Source organism: Neopelma chrysocephalum, unplaced genomic scaffold, assembly GCF_003984885.1.
Source record: "Neopelma chrysocephalum unplaced genomic scaffold, ASM398488v2 Primary Assembly neopelma1_92, whole genome shotgun sequence".
NCBI lineage: Eukaryota > Metazoa > Chordata > Aves > Passeriformes > Pipridae > Neopelma > Neopelma chrysocephalum.
In genome coordinates, this window is record NW_020897754.1 from 82,350 (window position 1) to 109,524 (window position 27,175).

Genomic DNA, 27,175 nt, shown 5'->3' on the forward strand with positions numbered 1-27,175 from the left:
ATCGGTCACAGGTTGGACTCGGTGTCCCCAGGGGTCTTTTCCAACCTAATCGATTCTGTGAAGGGAGCAGGTGGTTGCTCCTGGGTTTTTTTTTCCCCCCAGCCCCACACTCCCTGTGCCCTGATCCCCCTCCCACACACACACACACCCCCCCCACCCCACGGGCCGCCTCGCACCCGGGCCCGTCTCCGCGGCAACCGGGCGGCGGCGGCGGCGGCGGGCGGGGCAGCACCGCCCCTTCGCGCCAGGGCCGCGGGGCCGCCCTCGCACCGCGGCGGGCGGAGCGTCCCGGCAGCGCCGGCTGCTCGGAGCGTCCCGGGGGCCGCTTCTCCTCCGCCGCTCTCTCCCGCCGCCCGGCCGTCCTCCCGCCCGGCCGCCGGCGCCATGTGCGAGCCCAGCAAGCAGGACATCGCCGCCATCTTCAAGCGGCTGCGCTCCGTGCCCACCAACAAGGTAGAGGCGCCGGGCGGGGCGGGCCGGGCTCGGCTCCGCCGCGGTGACACGTCGCACTGCCGGCGGGGCGGGGGCGGTGCGGTGCCCGCAGCCCGGCACTCCCGCCCGTCCCCCGGGAGAGCGGCTGGGGGAGTCCCTGCGAGAGGGGGGAAAGGCCGGGCAGCTCCCCGGGAGCGGGGGAGCCCTTCCCTACGCGCACTCCCTCTCCTTAGGGAGGGAGGTGCAGCGCCTGCCGTGTGCCTCAGGTTTGCTGCGAGCGTCAGCTCGGCTGCCCATAAAACCCCCCTTCCTAACCAGCGACAACACAGTGATGAGTGTGTGTTTCTTTTTCTTTTTCTCTCCTTTTTTTCCCCCTCCTTTTTTTCTCCTTTTTTTTTCTTGTTTTTTTTCTTCTTTTTTTTTCCTCATTTTTTTTCTTTCTTGTTTAATCAGCCCGTTGTGGCACAGCCAGTTCTGCCGTGATAAAAAAGTTTGTTGTTTTCTCGCCGTGTCTCATGCTGAGTTGGGTTTTTGCCGTGTTGTGAAGCTGTTCCTCTGTCGTCCATGGCGTGTGGAGGTGTGAGCTGGGAAAGGTGCCTCGCCAGGTGTTGGGTGCCTTCAGCACCTCTGTGCTCTGTGCTGCTTGTTGTGTTGGCCCTGTGACGTGCACTGTGAGCTTAGTTATAAAATACACCAGGAGAAACACCTGGAGTTCGTTTTCTGGGAACAGGCATCTGGATGTCTGTCTCTGTTCCAAAACCACGCTTTGAACACGAATCACGCTAAGACTCTACAGGTAACAGGCACGTGTCTGGTTTCTCAGAGCTTGGAGGTGAACGCTCAGTTAGTTCCTAACACAAGGATTGCTAAAACTTGCCTTTGTAACTGGGTATAAAGGTTATCAAGGAAAGGTCCTGGTCCCATCAAGGAGGGTGAGAGAGAAGATCTTTTACGAGCTCCTGAAATTCACTGGCACTGTGCCTAAAAGTTGAGTAGTTCTGTATGGCTGTTGTGGTGCTTTTTCTCTGTTGGGATCAGAGGAGAGTTGGAAAGTACTGTCCCTGCCTGGCAAGGATGGAGCAGATCGAGCAGTTCCCCTGTACTGGACTCCTTGTTGCCATGCTAGATTTAATCAGGTGGATTAAATCAGGGACCTGTGGTTGTTCACGCGGATCTGTCTCTCCTTTGCAGTCATGTCAGATGCTACATAGAAATAATGTAGTGCCAGTGTTGACAAAGCAATATTGGCACAATGTTTGCTGCCACTCATGCTGGGCCAGCAGAAAAGAAGTAGCTCAGGCACAGAAAACTTGTAACACTGCAGTGGTTGTTGACCTGTGAAGTCAGAGAGTGGGAAACTTCAACAGACCTCACAACTCTCCTGTGCCCATCCATCTGATCATTCTCTTAAAGTAAAAGTTGTTTATACAACCAGTTTATCCTCTCGTGTTTGATTACATCGTTTTGTTTCCTTTCTTTTGTGTTCTCCCTAAGCAGTCCTCTCCTTTGATTTGTAGGCCTTGTCTGCTGGGGAAGAAACATGTGAGAAAGTGCAAATATTGACACGGTTCTGTATTAAAAGCTCATGACTGTAGTTAATGTATAGAGTTTGGGAAGAATTGGTGTCTCTTCTTTGCAGCATCTGGGCTTTCTGACTACCTAGTCTACGTAGATATGTGCATGTACACTTTGCTAGGTGTTCTTAGTGTAAGTGAGCTTAGGAAAAGAATTCTCAAATAAATATGTGGTTTAATTTCTGAATTATAGTGTGTTGAAACTGATACTTGAATAATTGTCTTGAAATAAACATTTGTAATCTGATATTGGTTTCTTTCACTACCAGGAATAACTTTTTGAGTTCTTGGTGTGCCTTTAGTTGTTACATAATATAGAGCTGCTTGGTGACATCAAGCTGGTGATCAGCTGCCTGATGACTTAAGGAACATGTTACAGTTATTAAGTAGGATGTATATTGTACCCATAAAAATGTTCACAGTCCTTAAGCTGCCTAATACTGTTGACTTGAGTGTTTGAGCTTTATAGTTCACCTGTTTTGAAGGCTTGCAAGCTCAGGCTTTAATTTGGCATAGATCTATTCCTCTGAAACTTAGTTTTTCATTCCCTTCTCCCTGGTTCTTTTCTTTGGTTGATGATGGTGTCTGTGCTTGGACTCCCAGATCAGGGATCTGAACTGAAAACTAAGTGTATGTGTTGTGCTTGTGGTTTATCAGCTGCTGAGTTTGTTATTGCCGTGTATGTTTGTGAGTGTGTTGGAGGGTGGGTTGGGTTTTGCCCCAGGGTAGACTGGAGTTTATCTTGTCTCCCTTAAGTCATTTTAAGATCATGACACTTCCAAAATGGGCAGTCTTCTCTTCTTCTCATGGCAAACACTCCTGTTCTATCCCTTATACTCTCTTATATTGATATTACTGGTCATGTGGCTGTGATGTGAGTTGGACCTACCTTTGCTCTGAGTCCATATTTCTGGGCAAAGCTTGTTCCCAGTGGGATCAACAGGTGTGATTATTATTGCTGATGCAGGAAAAGTAAGAAAACACGTCTGGGTATGTTGGCTGGTAACGAAGAGAGTAGCTTATCCATACCCAATAACAATGTATTACATATTTATTTATTAACACAGAGATCTTGTGCCAGGTGGATGTTGTCTGATTTAGTGACTCCTGCTGTGGATTATACCAGATCTCAGTGTCTGCTCTTCTACAAGCATCTCAGTAAGGTCTTTGGCTCTTTTATCCCAATGTGACTCTTACTGAATCTACACTGTCATGAAATGCTTTAACACGAAATAACCAAAAAATTGCAATCATGTTTTAAAAGCAATAGATTACTTAAGCATATCCTTCAAATTGATTTTATCATTATTTTGATATTCTAGTTGCATCTAAATGAGTACAGAAGATACACTTTATCTGCTTTTAAAATGGAAACAATTTCTTAAACCAGCTCAGAAATTGATTTTAAATTTTTGCCCCCCAATTCTTGTTAACATTTACCTAGCGGGAAGCACTTCTAGCACAGAGAAAACTAAACAAAATGAGTCTAAATATTAATGAAACGTCTATTTCTGTGGCATAGCATGATGGAAATGGCAATTTATACATTACTGTCACGATAAAATTAGATGTCCCTACTTCCATCCCAGTCTTACAAGCTACATTTTTATGCACATGAATAATTCCCACAGGTTGACAAGGAGTCCTGTAAGATCCTGAGCTGTGCTGCTTTGTGGCAGCCAACTGCCAAGGTGATGCAATTGCCTTTAAGATGTTGAAATTGTGCTTATAATTGTACCAGGGAAAGGCGGAGAATCTTCAGGGATGTTTAGAACTGAACTTTTTAAAACATTGACATTTTTTTAAGCCACCCACTCAAGAGTCTCGTTTCTCATTTGTACTCCAGGGAATTCCCTGACTCTAAGTCTCCTGTATAAGAAGTGAGACCAGAGCTTTTCTGTTGACTTTGGTTTCAAACAGAATCTTCTCCTTTTTTGTTGTCCCCATCCTCCTTTTGGCCTTGTAATAAAAAGCCTAAAATAGCCAATTTAAAATGAAGTTGAGGCACTTGTTTTTTAAGGAATTGCTTCAAATAAAGCAGAGAATTGGGAAAAAGAGAATGAGTTCTGATTACTTAGGTATGTGTTTTCTTAGAATATAGTATATGTGAAGTCGTATTCTTCTTTTTTCCTGACTCTCTGTGTATCATTCTTTCACCTGAGTTTGTTTCAGGGACTCCCTTCAACCTCTCCTTTTGTCACACATTCTGTGTAGACTGTTATCTTATTTCTTTTTGCTCTATGTCAGTGAATGATCCATTTCCACATACATGGGATATGTAAATTACTCACATTATTATTTATTAAAATTAGTTTATTATCATTTATTAAAATTAATAATATTAATTCTCTGTTGAGAGGGATAGAGGGGACTTGGATGTGCAGAAGCTGTGACCTCCATGTTTTCTGTGTTTGCTACCAGTCGTGAGCCAAACTGAACTCACCCTTAAAATGTTCAGATGTTGGAAGAGTTAATGCTGGGTCTGCTGGTGAACTGTGCATGTGCCTGATAAATTTGGACTGTACAAGCTACATGGACCTACACTAAAGCAAGGAGTTTAGCCTCAAACTGCTCCTGGGCATGTACTTGAAACTAATTTGGGTGGATGATGAGTGAGCTGACTTGAATGCAGACTCAGGGCTTGTTTGACTCTGTGTATACAAAAAAAATAGAGGCAAAAATCCCTATTTAGTTGCATAGATGGAGTTCTTAACTTTTTTTTCAGCCTGTGCCCTGTGTGTCTGGTGTTCCATACGTCCCCAGCTGACTTGGAATAAATCTTTTTTTTTATTATTATCTACATAAGCTAGAACTTCCCTTGCTATCTGAGGATGCATTAGATATATAGGAGAATATTAAAGGATAAAGCTGCAGATTGGAGCACTGTCAATTTGTGTGTAAAAGCTTCTCTTTGTGGAGTTATTTCTTAATAGATGCCACTGACTGTATCTACAGATGGATGCTTTTATTGTAGAGGTACTTCTTTGCAGCCTTGACAAATACCACTGTAAAAGCATTGATCAGATAATGAAGTGCTGTCATACAGGAGTAGATGTGTGCACATGGCATTAACTAGGAATAGCTGTTTCGATTTAAACTTGTGTTCTTCCCTGCATTTGAAAGCTGATTTGTATCAGATAATTTTTTTGGTTCTTGCTTTCCTGGGCCAGAGAAGCACAAAACTCAGAACAGCTGGAAAAGGACTTGATAGTTGTGGTATGCAGACCTGCAAAGTGTGTGAGATGTAGACAGACACACCTCCTGTAGGTTTGGCTGAATGTTGGAGGTCTGCCATGGTGGCAGAGGGTAAGAAATTCATGGGTTTGTCTGTGAAGTAATTGTGGACCTGATTTATTTTTAACCAGCATGTCATGGACAGTCAAAGGGTGATGTGGCAGGACGTGTGTGATGAATCATCCCAATGTCTGGCAGAGGGAGGTGGGATAAGCCCTGCACGGAGTGGAGGCTTCCTTCACACGGCTGGATTTGCCTGGCTGGCCCTAAAGGTCAAGGTTTCTCTATAGGAAAGTAGATAATGATGTCATTAGCACTGCTGATAATGATGTCATTAACACTACTGATACCTGCCCTGGTGTGTCATGAGCAGAGCCTGCCCTGGGGAAATGTTTCTGGAACATTTCAGTAGTGGTGAAAGTGCAGAGTTAAACCTCTGTTTGAACTAGACTGATGTGGGTTCTCTGACCTGATTTCCCAAACTGTGTACACTGGTTGGAATTGGAAATAGGGAAGGCACGCAGTTGTGTGGGCAGATTATGGAACTCCACTTGATATTTATAAAATTGGGATAGCATGGAGTTGTCATGTCAACAAAAGCTGTGAGGGTGAGTTAATTAAGTTCCATCACTGCAGGGGTGTTGGAATGACCTATAATACAACTATAAGACCTGGTTGTGCTCAAGTCCTGTCACGGATCTTTATTTTCTCCAAGGTGTGTTTCGACTGTGGAGCGAAGAACCCGAGCTGGGCCAGCATAACCTATGGAGTGTTTCTGTGCATTGATTGTTCAGGGACCCATCGATCCCTTGGGGTTCATCTGAGTTTCATTAGGTAAGCAGTTTGGATGTTCTTACAGCAAAAATTGCACCTTTTAATGGTTTTGTTTGTTTGTTCAGGCACATGCTCAGAGAGGAAAGCCAGTTCTTCCCTCAGCTTCCTATTCAAACCTTTTTAGTGTTTGTGTTGGCTTTGATGTATCTGATGGGAATTGTGTTAGGTTTTGCCATCTTTGCTTCCTGAAGTTGTTCATTGTGGTGTCACCTGAGTTTTGGGCCCTTCCAACCCAAACTATTCTATTATTCTGTGATTCTTTACACTTGGTTTAGCTCAGTCAGTCCCTTGGTGCACTAAATCTGCACCCTGAGCTTGTCCTGTTTCAGGCAAGTGTCCTCACTGCTGCTCCTTTGGGCCTTTTTTGGTCTGATAAATAACTGCATATTTGAAATGTGTGGTTCTGCTTGATGTGAGTGAGAGCAGTGCATCCAAGAATGGATTGAAGGTAAAACCAGACCTTTTCCATCAGCCAGAATTCTTCCTCTGCTGCCTTTTTGCTGTGTACAAGAGTGTTACAGGAGGCCTCTCAAGAATCCATTCCTAATGATCCCAATATTCTCATACTCACTGAGCCCCAAATTTTTGTTATGCTGTGACATTCCAATTGTCATTTTGTCATTGCATGTGATTCCTGGAAATGTACCTTGTTGGTGCTTTTAAAAAGGGAAAACCTGTCAGCCAGAGGGTGCATTTTCTTTCAAGCTGTGACAGTTGGAAAAACTTGCAAAAACTTCTACATGGCTTTATTAATTTGTTTTGCACATTATGTATCGTCACAGATTTTTTTTTCCATAAATGCGTGTTTTTCATGTTACAAAAGAAAGGGGGGGGAGAGAAAAACACTTTGCAAAAAAAAATTAGACTTTAAATGGCTTTGGAGATAACATTAAAAAGATTTCCTTCTGTTTAGATCCACAGAACTGGATTCCAATTGGTCTTGGTTCCAGCTGAGGTGCATGCAGGTTGGAGGAAATGCAAATGCTGTATGTACTCCTGAGTATTTGCTATGCATGTTGAAGCTTGGTAGGCTTGGAAGTTATTGTCTGTCCTTATTGTCTCCCATCCTGGAGAGACTTTGACTTTCCCAGTCCATTTTCTTCCTTACGCTCCCCATACCCTCATTTTATAAAAATTCCTTTGAATGCTGATTTCATCCTCATACTTTTTGCAGCTTTCCCATCTCGGTATAATCTGCAAATGTTTTATTTTTTCTTACGATTCTTTAATGAAAATCACCAGAAAGGCCAGATCAGATTCTTTGTTTTAGTTTTGGCCAATTCATATTGGCTGTCACTTTCCACTTTTTTTTTCATGTGCTTACAAATAAATTGGTTACACAACACGTTTATAAACTGAAGTTATTTTGACAGCTGTTCTCAGTCTCATTTTTTAAAAGAGGTGTTTTCCTTTGTCAGCTCTTTGGGATTCTTGCCTGTTTTCCCATGTTTTTTCAAAGGTTAACCCCCAATAACTGAAGTTGCTTCCCTAAGTTGCCCACCCAGTGTGGGAACTTGCAACTTCCATAAGTGATCTCTACTTTTCTTCTAATTCCATGAGTGCTTATCCTTTATCTTCCTTCATTTGTGCTTTGTCTTTAATGTACTTTCTTTAAAAATCTGTCCTAAAGTCTAACCCTTTAATATTCTGTTGGGTTGTTTTATTTTTTTTTCCTATTTACATACAAAAAATGATGGGTTCAGGATCATTATTATTTATTTTCCACTTTTGCATATTTCAGTTAAATATTTTTCTTTGAATTAGGGATTCAGCAGGTCAGTGTCTCTAACTTAGAGCTGCGTAGTGTCTTCTCCCTCTTTTTATTCAGCCCGTCCTTTCTAAGTTATTCCTTTCCATATTAATTATCCTGTTACATGAATTTACTCGCTGAGTTTCTGTTATGCCACTTAGTACACAAACCCCACAGTTTTAAATGAGAAGAGGGAGATTTTGCATTAAAAATACTTTCTTTTTTAACCAAATGCTTAAAAGCTTTGGTTAAACTTTGTAAATTTTACTATGCAAAGGATTTAAGGCAGCTGGAAAAAAAGAGATGGCAAAGTTTGAGAACTGTTTCAGTTAATCTTAGAAAGCCTGTGAGCAGGAGAATAACAATAAACAGTTATTATTTAATTTTGGGAGTGTTTGTCTTCCTGATTGGATGTTACTGTTTCCTGCCATTGTACCAAGAGGTGCAATATACCCAGAGCCACCCCTCAAATTCCTCACACTCTCCATGGCCTGTTTTGGATTAACTAAGATTAATATCTGAAACTGGAAAGACCAGATTAGTAAATTGTCTGGACATTTTAAGTAAAATTAACATTTTCTTTTAATTGCACTAAAAATCCTGGTTTTACTAACTATTGGCTAGAAATACTTATAAATAATTTGTATTCTATAATTGCCTCATGAAGCTGAATCCTGGATAACAGCAGTCCTGGCCTTCCTGCTGTGTATCAGATTGCTAAAAAATCCAAAGTGTCCTTAGTTCCTTTTATTTTCAAGATTAAATCTCTGCAATGGCATTAGGATTTCTAAAAAACCCTTCTGAGTATCAGGTTAATAGGTTCATATAATTAAATGCAGAAATGCACAAGCTTCATTTATTCGTTTTATATATGAATACACAAGCCTATAAATATACATATATATACATATACATGTTAATGAACACACTTTTTTTGGAGGAAGACCGTTTTTGTACCTTCATTTTGATGCCATTGAACATGCATTGTTCTCTCTAGCCAAGGAATGCCTTTTAAAATATCAGGAATGTCCTGTGAAGCACAGGTATTGGCAATCAATTTTCCCCTCTTCCTTTCACTTTATCACTTAATTTCAGAACTAGGATTCTTCATATATGATGGAAGCTTGGGATTGTAAATACTTTTAAATACATAAATACATATATACCATGTATTTGGGTTTTTTCCGATGTTTTATTTATATGTAAAGAGGTTGCCAGAGTAGAGTTTTCTTTGTGTTTTGGAGCTTTACTTGTACTTCATAATTTAAAAGATTAAATTTAGGTAGAGGAGCAGAGCATTTTTCCACATCATGATACATCTGTATGTTAAATGGTATTAGTATTAAACCTGTTTCTCCTCACATTCCCTGTGTTCTGCTTCCCAGTCTGCTTTTTTCCATCAACATGGCTGCACAACAAATGACACCAATGCCAAGTACAACAGTCGTGGTGCTCAGCTTTACAAGGAGAAGATTAAATCTCTTGCAACACAGGCCAGCAGAAAGCACGGCACTGATGTGAGTAGTGTGTGTCCTGTCACTGGGATTTCTCCCCCCAGAGTCACTTTAGGTTTCTAATTCATAATGCAAAAAGTTCTCTGTGGTCATTTCTCCATGAACTATGTGGTGGTTTTGGTTTTATCCGAAACAGAATTATTGGAGAAGTACAGCTTGTAAAATTCTAATGGAATTGACTACAGAATATTTGTGATTTAAGTGGGATTTGTTTTGAACTTGTAAATGTGTATTTTTGGGGGGGTTTCCCCCTACAAAAATAATATTTGAAAAATTAGCAAGTCATTTTTGTCCTGAACTGGCTGTTCTCCATTAAAAATGCTGAAAGAGTTCATGGAAGCTGTCAAAACATTGTTAGGTTGCTGAGAGGAAGAAGCTACTAACAAAGTATCCAGAACTGGTTTGCTGAGGTGTTCAGTGAGTTTGACAACACTTCTCTTCTTCATGCTCAGAAAGCGTGTTTGGATTGTTTAAGTCAGGTTGTTAAAGTTCCTGACTGATTCATTTGAAGTTGATCAGATGAGTGGGAATCAAAAGAAAAGCAAGAAAGCTTGGTTTTTTTCCCTCTGTGCATCAGATAACATGAAATTTAATGGATTACAATAATTCTGTATTATTCATGCTATAGACAACATAGTTCACATCACTAGCTTTAGAGAATATTTTTTTTACTTAATATAACAGCTTTAGATGTAAAATATTGTCAAGTAAATATAATATACTTTATGTATTTAAGTGGATGGTAAGTTCCTCAGATGACACTCTGAGGAACTGTGATTATCTCGCTTCAATTACAGATTCCATCCAATTGTTTGATATTAATTATTTGAAAAATATATGTTTTTAGTTGTGTACTGCAAACTTAAGTTTATAGTTTATATATAAATTATAGTTTATAGTCCTGTCCTGTGGCACTGTGGGCCCTCCAGGCTGCCCTGAGATCAGGCATTGCTCAAAGCTGTGAGTTGATGCACAAGGAACACACAAAATATGGAAGAATTGAATAAAAAAAGGAATGTCATATATTGAATGAATTTATAAGGAAAAATTATGTACTAAGAAAAAAAAATCAATAAATTTTTAACCTGAAAAGAATTGTTTTAAGATTAATGCATTTGATAAAAAATATATTAATGCACTTATAATGTAAAATTCTGTCTCTTCATTTCAGCTGTGGACAGATGGATGTGGAATACCACCTGCATCACCTCAAAACAAAGAGGAGGAAGACTTTTTTGCATCGCATGTTACTCCCAAGGTATAGATGACCTGGATTTAATTCTTGTTTGCTTTCTAAACCCTTTGGTTACCTCTGCTCTATGGGGAAGATTAAAACTGAAAGAGAACCTGATAGAGAAAAGGTAGGACAGTGAGGACATTTATCTGCTTTTCCTTTTGTGGGTCCCAGAATTCTTTCTGGATGTGAACCACTTTCTAATATGATAGTTTAGAATGACACAAATAGTAGCTAAATGTGGAATGAAACTCTCTTTTTTTTGTAGGCATGGAATTCCACTTGGACTCAGTATTATTTGCTTGGAAGTGCTCTGATTTCAATATACTGTGTGATACATTTCATTTTTAATCAGTAAAGTGTAACAGTTCTTTAAACACTTGTTAAGCAGAAGCCTTTTTTCTTCCTCCAGAATAGTTACACCCTCTTGGAAGATGTTAAAGTAACTTTCTGAAGGCTGTTACCAGTGTTGGGTTTTGTTTATTTGATCCTATCTCCTTTAGGGTGATAGATTGATGTGTATTTATTTCAGAGATTGATGTTTCAGAGACTCAAAATTGAGTCTGGAATTTAAAAAATACCAGTAAAAACAACCTCAGTGATTTTGATCTTCAGCTTAGAACAATTAAGTTATTACTACACCTGATATTCCTACATATTGCAACAACAGTAAGTCTTGTAGCATAATTGCTTTCTAATACAGTGTGTGAACAACTAAAACACAAGTGTGATCATGGAGCTGATATTGTTGTGACCTGGTCACAAACCTGCCTGTTGAGGAGGATGTGTCTCAGGGAAGTGGGAGGACTCCTCAGGAAGACTTGGGAAAATTGCTCACAATCAAAAATTAAGTGTTAGGAAAACTAGAAGGGCAAGAGCTTCCAGTGGGGAGAATGCTTGGTGATATATGTAAATCAGTCATCCAGCATGCAATACATAAAGCACATTTAAAATGCAGATTGTTTTTTGGATGGTAAACATACTGAAATTCCTGAGAGGGGAAATAAACAGGCTCAGGAGTGGGTTGAAACCTGCTTGCTTTTCATAGAGGTAAGCATTTCTTGTAATTTTAATAATTGCTCTTCTGACTACAGGTTTTAATCCTAAAAGCTGTAATCATAAGAATCCAATATTAATGAATAAGTGATGCTTACTTAGGCAGTCTTTGAGCTCAGTGCTCCTGTTTATTTGCTATATTCTATTTTCTGTGCACTTTTCATTTTGGGATTTTTTTCAAGGCAAAGAACACAGAGTGGATGTCACCAGAAGCAGTTTCCCTCCAGCAGAAAACTTCAGAAAATACTCCAGAATCTAGTGAAGGTATGACTGATTCTTTGTCAACAGTAACTTGCATATTTCTAGTAGTCTCTTGTTTAGACTCTTTTTACCCTGCTTTAATAGTTCAATAACCTAACCATGCTAATAACACAAGGATTTTGGAGAGGAAGGATTTTACAGAAGGGTTATGCTTGATTGTGTGGGATTAAATCTTCCTTTAGTAATGTTTTCTAGAAATCCAAATCAAAATTTGAGTTAAAAGATTTCAGATGAATCTCTGCTCTCTTAGTAACTGGTAAAGGTGTGATAGAAATAACACTTTATGCTGCATCTGCCAAGCAGTTCCTTGAGTACAGTGAGTTGTGTTTTGGTACTTTGGGCATTCTGAAGAGCCTTCTGATATTCTTACCCTTGTTATTCCTTATATTTTAGGAGCAGAACTTGGACCAAATGTTGATTGCCTTAGCACATCCCCACAACCTGCATTAGGTAATGACTGCAAGCAGCACCAGAGAGCAACAAGTGTAGTGCACTTAAATATCCATTTGTACAGAAAATAAAAATTTAGACTGGAAAAATCTTGTATTGATAATACAGTATCTTCAGTGTCCAGGGTCTTATGCTTAACACTGAAGAGTTTATCATACTGTAAATACCATAAAAAAAGCTGATGGAAGTAGAATAGAATAAAATACATCAGTGACTTGTCATTTTGAGGATCATCCTGCAGAAGCAGGTTGCTGAGAATGAGGAGTAGCAGCAGAATGATCTTCACCACTGTTTTTATATTCATGTGGATGGGTTTGGGGTTGTTTTTCTTTAGAGCTGGAAACTAGTAAAAACTGCATACACCTCCTGGTTTTTTCGTTTGTACCTTTAACACATGTTCTCATAAAACAAGTGCTTTTCTTGGTTGCTTTGAACATCACAAGTTCTCTCTTATGTGAAGAGTCTTTGTCCCATTTCCACCTAAATTTCAGCTCAAACCAGTTTTTGTGCAGTTCTGAAATTAATGAATTAAATAATGTCCATTTAATCCTTGCAGAGAATACCACCTTCATAAAAAAGAAGCCAAATCAACCTAAGAAAGGGGTAAGTGTATATTATAAACAATGAGTATTTTTAACTGGATTATACATCTATGGAAACATATATGTTACAATATATGGCAATGTACCATGTAAGTTAGCACCACACACTACTTGTGTTGGTAGCAATTTATGAAAGTAAAATGGAATTAGAAGTGATTTCTCTGTCAAAACAGCCAATTGCCTGTTTGAAAATGGATTATTAAGATAACTTGTCTAACTGGATATTTTTATTATGTGGTAGAGTGCTTCAGCTCTGTGGGTTGTTTCTGTTTACATGTATGAATAGCTCAGTAAATGGAGTGACATTTTCTTTGTGGTGTCTCTACCTAAACAACAGGTGATACTTTAAAAAAAAAATAAGGAAAATAAAAAAGTTAAGGTCTGTATCCCATTTTAGTTCTTTTCACTGCTGTTGTCCCTGCAACTTCTCTGATGCCCTATAACCTTTTTTCTCACTTGCTGATAGTTGGTTTCAGGGCTGCTTCAGGCTTTCACCTCGGGTATTTGGCACTGAGATCTTTTTGTAGCAAAGCCTGAGAACAGAGGGAGTTCCAGTAGCATTTTTTAGTGGCTAAATATGCATGGGGTATGATCTGTCAGTGCAAGATGAGCTTGAGACATTCAGATCTGTATTTCTGGAGGAGTCCTCATCTCACACCACACAGCAGTATGGATAAATATAGGAAAGTTATATAAGATATAGATAAAAATTTTATATATATATAAGTTATAAACAAAGTTGTTTATGCAGCTGCATTTAATTCAATTTTAAAGACAGTTTACAGACTTGTTTCTGGATGGGTCTTAGCTAAGACTTCTGGGTCTTAGCTCTTTCTTAAGCATCTGGTTTCTGTAAAAAGGCATGAAGAGAGTGGAGTGTCTCAAAATGATTGTTCAAGGAACATGAAAACTGAGGAAGACAGCTCAAGTTAGCCAGGAAAAAGTAGGTTTTGAATGTATGTCTCTTGAGACTGAAGAAAATAGCCCCAATATTGGGCTGTTAGGGTGACAATATGTTACAGAGGGTCACTCCTTTTAAGTCTGGACTATTGTAGGACAAAAGATTTTGAAAGTTTATTGGAGCAGGTTGAGATTGTCCTATGATTTTGTGCTTCCACTAGAGGGCCCTGATACACAAGAGGAATTTTTTATTCCAAGTGCTATCTGCGGGTTCACAGGTTCATGAACAGTCTGTGAACTGTAGTGTCAGAGCCTAAACTATGTGGAAATAGGCCAGAGCTTTTCCACGAAGAGTTTAAAGCATTAAAAAGTTAAGATATTTAATTGCATTGCGAAACTTAATATTGCTGCAGTGTTGCAGGTTAGGAATTAAACACACAGGAGACTCAGAGCAGCAGTTTGAGCACTGTGCCACCATTTGAATCACCATCATTGTATCCATATTTATAGTATTAAGTGGGTTTTAAATCTTTTAATCAAAATGAAAGAATATATATATTCCTATATCGAAGGAATATGAACTAAAAATAGAATTATTTTTAAAAATAGTGTAGACTGGAGCCTCTCATCTGATGTGTTTATCTAAAAGAAGTTTGAAATGCTGTCTCACATATAAAGATTAATCACCTATACACAAAACTTGTGCATTGCTCTCCTACCACAAATCAGTAAATACCTATGCACATGTTTATTAAAAATATGAATAAATCAACACTTGAGATTACACACTAGCACTGGCCAGTGAGAATTAATTCAGGAATCTTTGCCACTCTAAATGTAAATTGTGATTGAATTGATTTAAACACCAAGTGGTTCCATTGCAACAAATTTTATTATGTTACTCCTATACAACAAAACAAACCTGTCAGAGATAGTAGAAACAGCATGTTTAGGATCAAAACATGGAAAAAAAGTATTTTCTCCCTCCAAATTTTCCTTGCTGTCTGCATATGCTCCCAAACAGAGTGTAATGTTTGCTGTTAAGTCAGTCAAAGTGATTGTCTGAGTTATAATATTGGGACTTCTGGGTTTTCTTTGTTTTTCAATAATTCCAGCTCGGTGCCAAAAAAGGTGGTTTGGGGGCCCAAAAAGTGAGCAGCCAAAGCTTTAGTGAGATTGAAAAACAAGCACAAGCTGTAGATAAAATGAAGGAACAAGAGGATCCTCACAGCAGCAAGAAAACTGAGAAGGAAGAGCCACTGTAAGTATGAATTAAATGGTAAAAATGAAGCCTGATTTGGTGAGGTAATTAACAACATTTTAAATACTACCATAGATTAGCTTATGTAAATAAACTTTCTGTTCTTACTTAAAAAAAAACCAGCAGATGTGGATAAAATGAGCCAAACAGTAATTCCCCCATTGCCTTTTTTTGGCCATTAATTATATGTTTCTACAGTTGATGGTTTACTGTAGAAATAGCCCAGTGCTATCCTTAAAAACAACCTTAGTATTCTTCTTACTTAACAAATAAAATAAGGAGACAGTCTACTGATACACATGTGAACTAAGTCTAAAATATCTTAAATTTATGTTTTAGACTGAAACTGCCTTCATTTTCACCAAACCCTTTGAATAATTTTGTCTGAGACTTCAAATCTGTTAGTCCACCTTAATTAATAAATACTCAGCCCTAAAGCTCAGAGGGTGCTGTTCCTGGTTCTTTCCACATTTCTCTGCTACCTGTTTTTGGGTTTTAATATTTTATTAGTTGTCACCAAAATTAGACTACTAAATAGCTGGTTAGTGTACACTTTTAGAGTTAAAAAGCTTAACATCCTCTCTTAAGTGCTAGAGAATCAGTCCTATTATTAAGAAATTATCTGAATTATTACATAATTACAGGATCGCGTGGAGCTCGTGACCAAGGTCTTTGGTCTATCATCTCCTCCCTACTCCTTTTGTTCACTTTTATGTTGTCTCTGCAGAAATGGATGTTTTGTTTTCATCCAAAAATATGAGTCACAAGAGAGTAATTTGTTTTTCCTGAAGTATTTTAACGACAAAGTCATGTTTCTCAGTGATTGCCAAAAACTATCTGTAGAGAGACTCAGCAGTGACTACTAAATAACCAGAAAAAGGATTGTCCACTATTGCTTATTATTATTATTCTTTAAGGATACTATGTTTAATCATATAATTCAGTTTTATTAAAGATTATTGCAGCCTTTCTGCAGTGGCCAAAACCCTCTAAAAATGTCTGTAAACACGAGGGATGCACATACACTTCAATTTATGGATCCAATCCCAGTGGAGACAAGATAACTGGATTTCCCTTGAGATTAACCTGTGAGAATTTTAACTGCAGAGATGAATGAAAGAAAAGGGAATACTTCTAAGAATGCATTTGCTTCCAGCTAATTTGTGTGGTGGTTTTAATTTTAAAAGCTTGAGTAATGAGCTTTATTAAATTAATTTAATGTTACACAGCAGGAATGGAAGTGATGCTTTTGTAGTCTGGTGTTTAGGAAAAAGCATTTTGAGACTTGATACTTTAAATGTGATTTTATAATTGTTACATAGTTTCTTTATTTTCTGCTGTGCACTGACAAGAGAATAGATGAATGACACAGCTTTAAAAAATTTGATTAGTATCCCTATTTGTTTTAATCAACAGCAAATAAGATTTGGATGTTCTTGGAACAGATTTCTTAAGAAGGGCTGCTAATCTTTCTGCTTGAAGTGCTGGGTAGATTTTACCAGTTGCAGTTTAAAGTTGAATTTTAGAACATTTTCAGTTTTCTGTGTAACAGTTGGTCCTAAGCTGTAAGAATTGATTTGAAACATCCTCGAACATAACTCTGTGCTCTGAAGATATATCTTCCTGATTTTATTGGTTTCAAAAGTCATTCCACAGGTGCATCCTGGTTTGTACCCGACTTTTATTGTTACCTTTTTTTTTTCATTCCTGCTCCTACACAAAATGGATGGAAAATGACAAGCAATTTCAGGCTTAAGTACTTCCTTCCTGCTTAGAGCACATCTACCAGGAACATCCTAAATCTCATTCACCTTTCTTCTGATAGTTCACTTGGACTTTATGCCAGTCAGGACTTAAGAATTAAAATATTGCTGAGTTACTCATTAAAATCAATAAAATTTGTATCCCTTTTGACCTAAAAAATGAAATGTAAGCAGTATTTCAGCAATTCTGTAATCAAGATTAAAAAGATTTTACTTAGAGGTGAGGGATGGAGATGTAGCTGTGCCCTAGGGGAAGACGTTATTGTCTTATATCATGAATACCACAGGACAGTAATATGTTGGATAGTTTTGGCAATTATTTGGTATCACATAGATTTAGGACTGTGGAAAAAAGGACTCTTTCAGGTTGACTTAATGGTGATGCAAAACTGTGTCCTGAACTTCAGGAGTTCACATTTGTTCTGAAAAAGACTACATCCTTCATACACAGAGTGGGGTGCCATTTAGACCATCCTCTCTCCTGGCTTTCTTCCATCCTTATAGTTGGAATTTAATCCAATTAATAATGAATAGCCTGAAAAAGCCTGAATACAAACCATCTTCAAACACAGATGAGGCACAATGAAAATAATTAATATTTTCAGTAACTACAGAGCATAGAAAATACAGTACTACAATATATATGGTTAATTTTCTACCAATATTATGGGGTTGGTTGTTCAGTGTAGGATTTTACATTTCTATGTTAACTGTATGTTTTGTTCTAGTGTGTCATCTTTAAGGTTGGCCTACAGAGATCTTGATATTAAAGCAAGAGAAGAAAACTTAAATCTCTCTGGTAAGAAGAAAGCTGAATTGGAAAGGCTTGGCATGGGATTGGGCAGCAACAGAAGGTATGTGAAGGTCAATAAACTGTATTTAAAATTCTCTCTGGCTTTGTGCAGTTCTCTTTTATTTTACTCAGGAAATGAAAAAAAAAAATCTACTGGAGCATGTTGTGGAAACTTAATATCATTAAAGAATCTGGTATTTGTCAAGGGGAAGCTTCTGGTAGATATGAGTTCTAACCTGCCAGGCAGAGGTTCACCTAAATTGTGTTTCCCAGCTGTCAGAATGGGCTTTGTGTTCAGAAGTTGAGTCACTGCTTCAGAGAGCTACAGTTTTCCGAGGCTTTTCTTTATTTGGTTTAATCCCTCATTTTTCTTAAGTGTTTGTAGAGGTTGGGCTTTATGGGCAACCTTCAGAAACAAGACTGGGGCTTTCATTTCTTTTTTTCTTTTAGGGTGTGAGCTTTGTCATCTCTTGACATACTTGTTTTCTTCCTGTCCCCAGTGGCATTTCTCACTCAGTCACCTCAGATATGCAAACAATAGAGCAGGAGACACCTGTAATTGCAAAGCCCAAGAAAAGGTACACTGATGATGTGGAAGACTCCTACTTCTCTTCTAGTTCAAGGTATTGTATGAACTTTTTATTTTGAATGGGTGTAGAGGTATAGGCGAGTTACAAAGTCAAATATACACAATATATTGGAAGCCTCAGATCAAAGCAGAAGGCAGTGGAACCTGTGTACACCCCCAGCATATTATTAGGGGACATCTGAATCAGAAAAATTGTGAAAAAGTTGACTTTACCTACTGACAGATGTATTTATAAAGAAGAAAAATTACTTTTTGTGAGGAGAAGGTAGTCTGAACTTAGTGTTTATAAGTTTTGTCTTGTCCAGGGTCTAGTCTCTACTTGCACACACAATTGCCATGTAAGCTTTTATTTGCTGTATTCCAAATCCCATCAGAATTACTTGTGTTCGTTCTCTTTTTGTTATTTATTCATTTCTTGTGGTACTGTCTTCAACTTCCAATTTAAAATGAAACAGGTATTGGAGTGTGATATTAGATATGCTACAGTTGCATTAGTCTTTTGTCTGAACACATGTAAAATGCAAAAACTTCAATATTTTTGAGGTGGTGTGTGTTGAGTGTATTGTCTGCAGTCTTATTTGATAGACTTAAATGCATCTGGACATAAAATGTGAGGAAAAAATAACTGAAAAAATTTTTATCAGAGTATGAATGCAGTACAGGTTATCAAATACTGCTGTTGGGAGGGAGGAGAGAAATAATTAGTCCTACAGTCACTAGTTGCAATGAAACAGCTGTTTCTGGACTGAGAGATATGAAAAGGTATTGCTTTTATGAACTGCCTTTATTGGATCAGTGCCACAGAAATATGAAAAATTGTACTTAATTACTTGGGGACAGGCAAATAAAAGCACAAAGGCTTTTGTATCAGTGCTTTGTAGTGTCATCAGTAGCAGCAGAAATGCAAATGTGGTCCCAAGTAAACTGGCAGCAATCTTGTAAAATAAAACATTGCATTTCAGTGCTTCCCTATTTGTTCCTTGACAAGAACTGTCACTGCTCTCAAATTCTTCATAGAAGGCAAGGGATAAATTATAGAAGAGGCTTATAATGTGTTTTGCTTCAACAATTAAAAGATAAATTTTAACTTAGCTGTTCCCTGCTCTTCTACTATAGCAATAGTAGAATCTAATTGGAGTTGCTATACAAGTTCATTCTCTTTAAAGTATAAAGTCAGATTTGGGCTTGTTAAGGTTATTATTATTTATTTCAAGCTGTGAATTTGAAATAGAGGCAAAGTAATTTTAATATCATTGTAGCATATGCACAAAAGCAAAATAATCATACTGGATATTAGAGTGCTGAGAAGTATCTGTAAATTAAGCACATTAAATGTCTCAAGGTTTAGGTATATAATTGGAGCATCTGAAAATCCTTAATTATGATTTTTCTTTTTGCTACCATTAATAAAACCTTTATTGATGTAACAATGTAAAATTTTATTTTCTGCTAAATGCACTTTTTCTTTCTCTCCCCCACCCCAAATACTGAGGAAATATTTTTGCAACGTTACAAAAATCTGAGAAGGAAGGATGGAGAAAATAAATGATTTTATTCAAAGTTAATTTTATTCATCAGCTCCTGCCCAATGCCATGTTTTTGATGGCTACTGTGAGACTGGAAAGCTTCACATCCATATAAACACCTTGGTTGTTATTACACCTTGACATGGAATTTAGAGAGATTGCTGTGGTTCCCTTTTGTCTGTCAGGAGAGAGACTGCTGCTTTTTGTAGAAGTTCATTATTATCCTGGTCATATCCAAACTTTAAGCAAATTTTTTCAAGCACAAATCTTTGGCATTTTAATAGTTTTTGGCGATTTTTTTTCCTCAAGTATTTTCCATATATGCTTAGATGTGTGTAGATAATCAAGAGGAGGAAAGATCAAGATAATGTACGAGAACTGACAAACATGCTTCATTTTTTATCCTTTTTTTGTGTTTGGTGTTTTCCCTGCAGCTCTGATACGCAAGAGAAGATTGTCTTCTTAAATTAAGAAATACATTTTTAGCATTGTTTTAATAGAACATGTTACAAAACTCAAAGCAAATTAATATTTGGATTAAAAAAATACACAGAACCAGCAACAAGGTCTTTCCTTACTGTTCTGAGCCATTGGATTCAACTGTACTAACCAGGATTATGAAATCCATATTATTCACTGACAACTATCATTTTGCTGAAAACATACCACTTATTATAGCAATATAATTATTATAATAATCAATAAATATAGTTCCCACTTTTCAATAGGGTTTTTTCCCCTTCTTTTATTCTAGGTACTATGATTCTTCAGATTTGAGGAGCAGCACTTTCTCTAAATGGGATGACAACTCAGATTCTTTTTGGAAGAAAGAAAATAATAGTAGAGACACTGATATAATGCTAACTTCAAAAAGCACAGGATTTTCAGACAGGTATACCAATATTTTTGTGCACAAAGCCCAAGTTTGTTAATGTAAATTAAGTCCTGGTCATATTACTGGGATTTTTGTCAGTCTGTAGCAGGAAAATTTGGCCACAACTTTACTCGAGGGACCCCGAGGCTGAATTTCTTATTGACATTTTAAGCACTGACTGTTTTGCTTGGTGTTGTACAAGGACATGTTTATCCCGTATTGGCCTTTTTAGCCACCAAAGTGCTTGCAACAAACGTGGGTAGAGCCCTTCCCAAATCTTCGTTCGGGAAGCCCGCCCATGATGATGACAATGTGTATGTACTGGAGATAAATTTCCAAAGCCTTTCAGCAAAAAAAAAAAAAAAAAAATGTAGACAAAAGATGTGGAGAGAAACTCAAATATTTGCCCTGTTCTGAGCACATACTTGCTTTGTTTGTTGTGTAATTAACCAAAGAAAACCTACTTATCAATTGAATGAAACTGTAGGTGCCCAGCTCTGAGGGTGGAGGTACTGGAGGCACTTAAAAACAACAGGTCTGATTGTTTTGATGATAAAAAATGTCCTTCTTCTCTGACAACTGTGTTTTTATCTTCAATCAGGTAGAAAATAGAAGAATGTGAGGGGTTGTGTGCTCAGCTGGTGTTTTCTGCATCTGTTCTTCTGAATTAAAACCATATTTTTCATTTACCTGTAAAATACAGGGTTTTGTGCACTTAAGTAAAAGTTGGTTCTGTTGTTTGATAGAGTGGACCAGTGATGCATATTACACAAATAGGTGTTCATGTCCATAATAACACTATTTCTTCCTTATTTGAGTGCCTTTAAAACAACAAAAAAATGGGCAAGTGCTGAATAAGAATGTTTGAGGTGGAAGGATGCTTAACCTGTTTTGTGCTATTGCATTTAAATCTGAATTTCACTGACATTGTTTGGGTTCTCTTGAGGTGTTGCAGAAATATTCTGTCCTTGTTCATGTAATTTAGCTTACTTTTGAAATGAACTCTGAAAATAAAGATACAAAATTAGTGAATTTGAAACACTGTCTTGTAAAACTGTCATAAAATTTTGATTTGTTGCATTCTGACATGATTACACTCACTAATTCAGTTTATTTTTCTTTTAGACCTGCATCTCGGCGTAAACCTGAATATGAACCACCTTCAAACACAGATGAGGCCCAAAAAAAATTTGGCAATGTAAAAGCAATTTCATCAGACATGTATTTTGGAAGGCAAGATCATGCTGATGTAAGAAAGCAGGGATAAGTATTTTTGAATGTAATAATATTCTTTGACTATAAAGAGAAGATTCTCTATCAAGTTTCTCTCTTGTATAAAGTTTTATTCTTGTATACAGAGAATATATTTATATTTGTATTATATATAAATAGTCAAAATTGGTAGAATTAGTAAGCTTATAGAATTATGTCCACTTGAATATTTTTTTGATAGAAATGTACAAATTTCTGTTAACTGATCATTTAGTATTTAATTTTAAGGAATTGCAGTTGCTTGTGGGACCAAACCTCCATCATTCTTCTTATCTGATTGAAATTATAGACTATGATTCAGCACTCCTTATTTTTGATAGAATCTGCTTAATTAATTTGCTCTAAATACACAAAGTGATGTCAACAAACCACTGGTAAAATATCTGCCTGCTCTCTGTTTGTTGCAGGGAACTGTAAATAAACAGATAAGTAAATAAATTGTTCAGCAGTTAAATCAGCCTAGAAATAAAAACCAGATTAATACTATATTGTATTTTGGAGGTGAGAGATCATGTCAAAAGATCTATTTTTAATGAAAAATTAACAATGTAAAGAGTAATGTAAAAAATATAATTACCATTCCCAGGGAACTTGGAAAAAGTTGGCTTTAAAGTGATTAGAAGGGTCAGCATGGTGTTAACTGCAGTGCTTTCTCCTTCTCCTACCCACTCACTCCATTTCACATTTTTTAGGTGTTGTTTTTATTAGCTGGATAGTTTTTTAGAAATTTTAGGGTTACTAACAGTGAGTTGGTATTGCAATGGTAAATGTCACTCTTTGATAACTCAGAAATGAGTTTGATGACAAACTCAGTGTGATGTGAAAACCATGAAATAGGAACAACCTTCCTCATGGTCAACTTCAGCTGGATTTGTATGTTCTAAAACTCTGTCTGTAATCTCTTGAATTATCTGAAATGACCTCAGAAGGTGAGAGCATGTGGTCCAAATACCTTTTATTCTCCATTCTTTCCAAGTATGAAGCAAGGGCTCGACTAGAAAGGCTTTCTGGAAGCACATCCATAAGTTCAGCTGACTTGTTTGAAGATCAGAAGAAACAACCAACAGGTACATATTGAAAAGTAATGTTTGACTATCAAGTAGGGTTTTTTTTGATAAGTTACCATAAGTAACTTATTAGTTGTCATGAGAACACTGGATCTAAGAAAAATCCTAACTAAAATGTTAGTGGCTTTGGAATTCCCATGTAATCTGTTGCATGGCACATCCACTCATCAGGATATTTGCTTCTAAAACTGGTCTTGCCACATTATTAAGGAAATTTTTCAACTGGTTTGTGTGTTTCAATGATTTGTTGGAACCCCTCACATTAGAGACTATAGTTCATCAAATTAGAAGGGATTCTAATTGTTGTTTTTTCCAACAGCAACAATTCCAACAAAGTGCAATAATGTGAAATAGAAAAGGTAGGAAATAGTGGAAGATTTTATTGACTTGAGCAGTTGAGTTTCATTCCTTAACTTGTGAAGAAACGGGGGAAAAAAGAGTTACTGACGAACTTGAAATCTGTGAGTAATTGTTAGAATAGACTGAAAAAACAGTTCACAGCGTCTGATTTTACTTTATAAGAGTTGGAGGGAGAAAAAAAACTAAACATGACTGTTTAGTTTTGATCCCCTGAAAGCAAGTTTTTTTAAAACAGTGGCTATTGTATTAAATAGAGAAATAACTCCTGTTACCAGTTACTTAAGCAAAACTGGGGTTTAGTAATTTGAAATGTGAAAAAGAAATAAAGGAGATTTAAAGCAGAAATCACAGTAACTTGCTTTACCCACTTGAAAGAGCATTTGCAACATGGGCTTACAAAAGGTGTAGAAGTGAAGAAATGATGTTTGTGAATTTTTAAACTTGTGGAGGAATGGAGGTACCTAAAAGTAGGCTGAAAAACCCCTGCCTGCAAGAGGTTACTTACTCTCTGACTGGCATGTAACCCAAATATTTCATTAAAGTATTTAAATATATATAAATATTTAAAGCAAATGTGAAGTTATATTATAAAGAATGAAATTCCACTGAATTTTGTAGGTTGTTACCTGCTCTTTAATAATAGTGAGAAAAAAATACAGCAGGAATTATTCATTATAAATTCACACTATATTCAATGTACAGAACCTTCCTTTCCTGCATCTCTTTCTGTTACACCCCTCTGCCCCAAAACCTGTCTTTTGACAGTGGAAATTAAAAACCTAGCTTACATTTACTGTAATTTCTGTAGAATTTTCTAAACCTCAGAGGCAGTAATGCAAAATATATGTGTATACACGGCATGGAAATCATCCCTGTGCATGAACACAAATAGGATTCATCGCTTCAGCCACCACTGAATCACATCCATCTTTAGGTTGCAAGGGAATAACAGCTGTTCAGGATACAAGACAACATTGTCACAGGTTGGAAGTGCAGCATAAATCATCTGTTATCCAAACATCAGTTGCTCAGCTGGGAATACAAAGTGTAGAAGGTTCCACTGTGGGTGGAATTGTGAAAAACTGGGGAAAAAAATCAAAAATAATACGGATTTAAGACATTGGAGATCTATGTCTAAGTGCTCCTGGTCATATATTATACTTCAGAAAGAAAAACAAATAATTTATTAATATAAAATTTGGGGGTTTTGTTTGTGTGTGTTTCTCCTTTTAGGAAGCTACAATATTACAAGTGTCTTGCCTTCAGCTCCTGATATAGCTCAGTTTAAAGAAGGAGTGAAATCAGTGGCTGGAAAACTTTCTGTACTTGCTAATGGGGTCATGACATCTATACAGGTGAGTAAAAATGGTGCAATATAAATATTAACTACAAGAGTTAAAGGCTTTTTGTAGGATTTATTATCGTGAATCCTGCTGTTGAATTATTTTCAGGCAGAAAGGAATGAATTTGGTTTTGAGCTTTGTAGACCTCTCATAGTAGACAACAGATCTTTATTTTTTTAGCAATAAGTTGGATCTGTTAGGTCACCTTCATTAGAATATCTTTCTTGTCTTTCTTCCAATTAAAACAAAAATTCCATCATGGAAGGGACTTGCTGTCACTTTATTTTTAAAGTAATATTTGTTCCTAACTGGGAATGGAGTAGTTTAGTTGGAAGGGAGCTGCAGTGACCATCCAGCCCAACTCCTGTATTGGCTCTTTAATTGATTTGATTAAAAAGTAATACCTTTGAATGTTTGTGCACAAAACTAAGACATCCTGGCCTCAGGATTGTACAAATTCTTCATGCTCCCATCACTTGGCACTTCCTATAGGAGGGCATTGGTTCTTGAAATCAGGCTGAGTATCCTAAGTTTAACCCTGAACTCCAGTTCTTGAAAGCACTGGTGAATTTTCTGTAAGTCTTTAAGAATTAAGCTGCTGTTTGTTTTGCAAATGGAAGTAAAACTGATTTTATTCAGTGGAAAACAAGCTCATGTCTGGTTTTTTTTACTTTTCTAGGATCGATATGGTTCATAACCTAAAGATTTCTCTTCAGACCCACAAGTGACCCCACTGCTGATTGAAATGAAGGTGGCCTTAAGACTGATGATGTTTTAACTTGTTTCTTTGTGCAGCTTTCTGGCTCAGCCTCTTCTACTGCTCTTTCATCTTTACAGAGCAGAAATTTTGCAGCAACTTGTTACATTGCATAAGTTTATTTTTTCTCCTCCTTTACAGTCTTTGCTTCTTAACAACCTTATTGTAGATGTTGGAAGCTTTATTTTATTGCTGGTTTTGTCTGTGAGGCAGGAAAGGGGAAGAGGGATGAACTCAAATGCTGAGGTGGTATCTAGTAGACTGTAGAAAAATATACACTTAGGTTAAACCTGTGCTTATCAGGAAGTAGAAGCTTCCATCATAAATTGATGTGCATTAAAATGGTGGGGAATTAGTGTTTTAAAACAATATTCCAGCTAGAAAGTTGTATGCTTGGATATGAAGTATGGAGAAGTCAAAATGTTCCTGAATAGTGGATTTCATCTTGTTATGGGAACAATCTATTTATTCCTAGTTTTGAAAGTTACAAAAAAATTGCAATATAAGATCCTTAAGTGCTTTTAAAAAATCTGTAATGTGTACAAAATTGAAAAAAAACCTTGAAATATATAAAGGGCCTAATAGAGTAGTTAATGAAATACTTGTTAAAAATGTTTAGAACAATCTTAGATTTTTGATAAATTATCAATTATTGTATGAGGAAATAGTGGGGCTGTGTTTTAGACAGTCTAGAATTTATTGCTGATGACATCCTGCATAAAACTTATTATTACCTTTAAAGAAAAAAACCCTCACAACCAACAATAAATTCAAGGTAATTCTGTTCTGTAATTTTGTTTCTTAATTCAAATTTGTAAACTGCTGATGTCTAATAAAAACAATTGATAAAAATTAAATTAAATTTCTATGTATGGACACCAGTCTCCACCTGTGTTTTGTCTGTACAATTGTCTGGTAAAATTAGTCTTTAATTTCGGTTAGTGAAAGTAGCTTTTTTATTAAATTGTTATAGTGATTAAGATATCAAAACACTAAGGCTGGGGCAGAAAATAAGCTACTGAACTGAAAAATACTATGTTGAAATCCAGTTAAGAGTGTAGCTGTATTTAGGTTTTAATTTCTAACTGCCTCATATTTAACTCTCAGTTCTGGTAATTTTTTCTTGTACCTATTGGGTTTAGATTTATTAATTAAATTTATTAATCAAAAATTATCTTTCTTTTTTAGAGCAGTATAAGATGAGTATTTGTTCTTCTTAACTGTAGAGCTTTACAGTAAAAGACTTGCTTTGTTACCTCCTTTCCCATCCTATAGAGATGATTTGGGTAATATAACAAGAAAATATACTCATCTGCTTTGGTTTTCACTAATTACAGGTAACAATTTTTGGGTTTCAATCTTCCTCATTTAAGTGTACACACAGTAGTAAATCTAAAACAAGTGATAAGTGGTCTGATTTTTGGAGTTGTGATACACCAACTGCATCCAGTGACTTGCAGAACTGCTCCTCCAGTGACTAAGCTGCATATTTAGATTTTTATTTTATTTATAAATGTAGATATTTATTTTATTTTAGATTGATGGATGATATTTGTGGATGGATGCAGATGCTTATATTAACAGCAGGGAAGACTAGCGAGGTGTAGTTCTGTTCCCTCTCCTGATTTCTTGTGTGGCATCACCTACAGGGAAATAATTGTGTGTGGCCTTTATGCATCATTGCAATACAGCAAACCACTCACAGATGGAAAAACACAATAAATTTATA

At 37.0% G+C, this 27,175-nt stretch overlaps 1 protein-coding gene across 2 annotated transcripts; it reads left to right on the top strand.

Annotated features, from left to right (window-relative positions):
* The first annotated feature begins 279 nt into the window (after positions 1-279).
* Positions 280-26,701, top strand: ARFGAP3 (ADP ribosylation factor GTPase activating protein 3). Of its 2 annotated transcripts, none has more exons than XM_027693560.1 (16): positions 280-453; positions 5,956-6,074; positions 6,988-7,060; positions 9,210-9,341; positions 10,510-10,596; positions 11,811-11,892; positions 12,283-12,339; positions 12,896-12,942; positions 14,957-15,102; positions 17,594-17,719; positions 18,159-18,281; positions 20,528-20,665; positions 21,773-21,896; positions 22,896-22,986; positions 24,580-24,701; positions 25,369-26,701. In XM_027693560.1, exons 1-16 carry the CDS (start codon positions 385-387, stop codon positions 25,384-25,386), a joined length of 1,554 nt encoding a protein of 517 aa, XP_027549361.1. In that variant the 5' UTR covers positions 280-384; the 3' UTR covers positions 25,387-26,701. The 2 variants fall into 2 exon arrangements, with proteins under 2 accessions (XP_027549361.1, XP_027549362.1); XM_027693561.1 differs by lacking the exon at positions 280-453 and adding an exon at positions 5,298-5,312.
* The last annotated feature ends 474 nt before the right edge of the window (positions 26,702-27,175 follow it).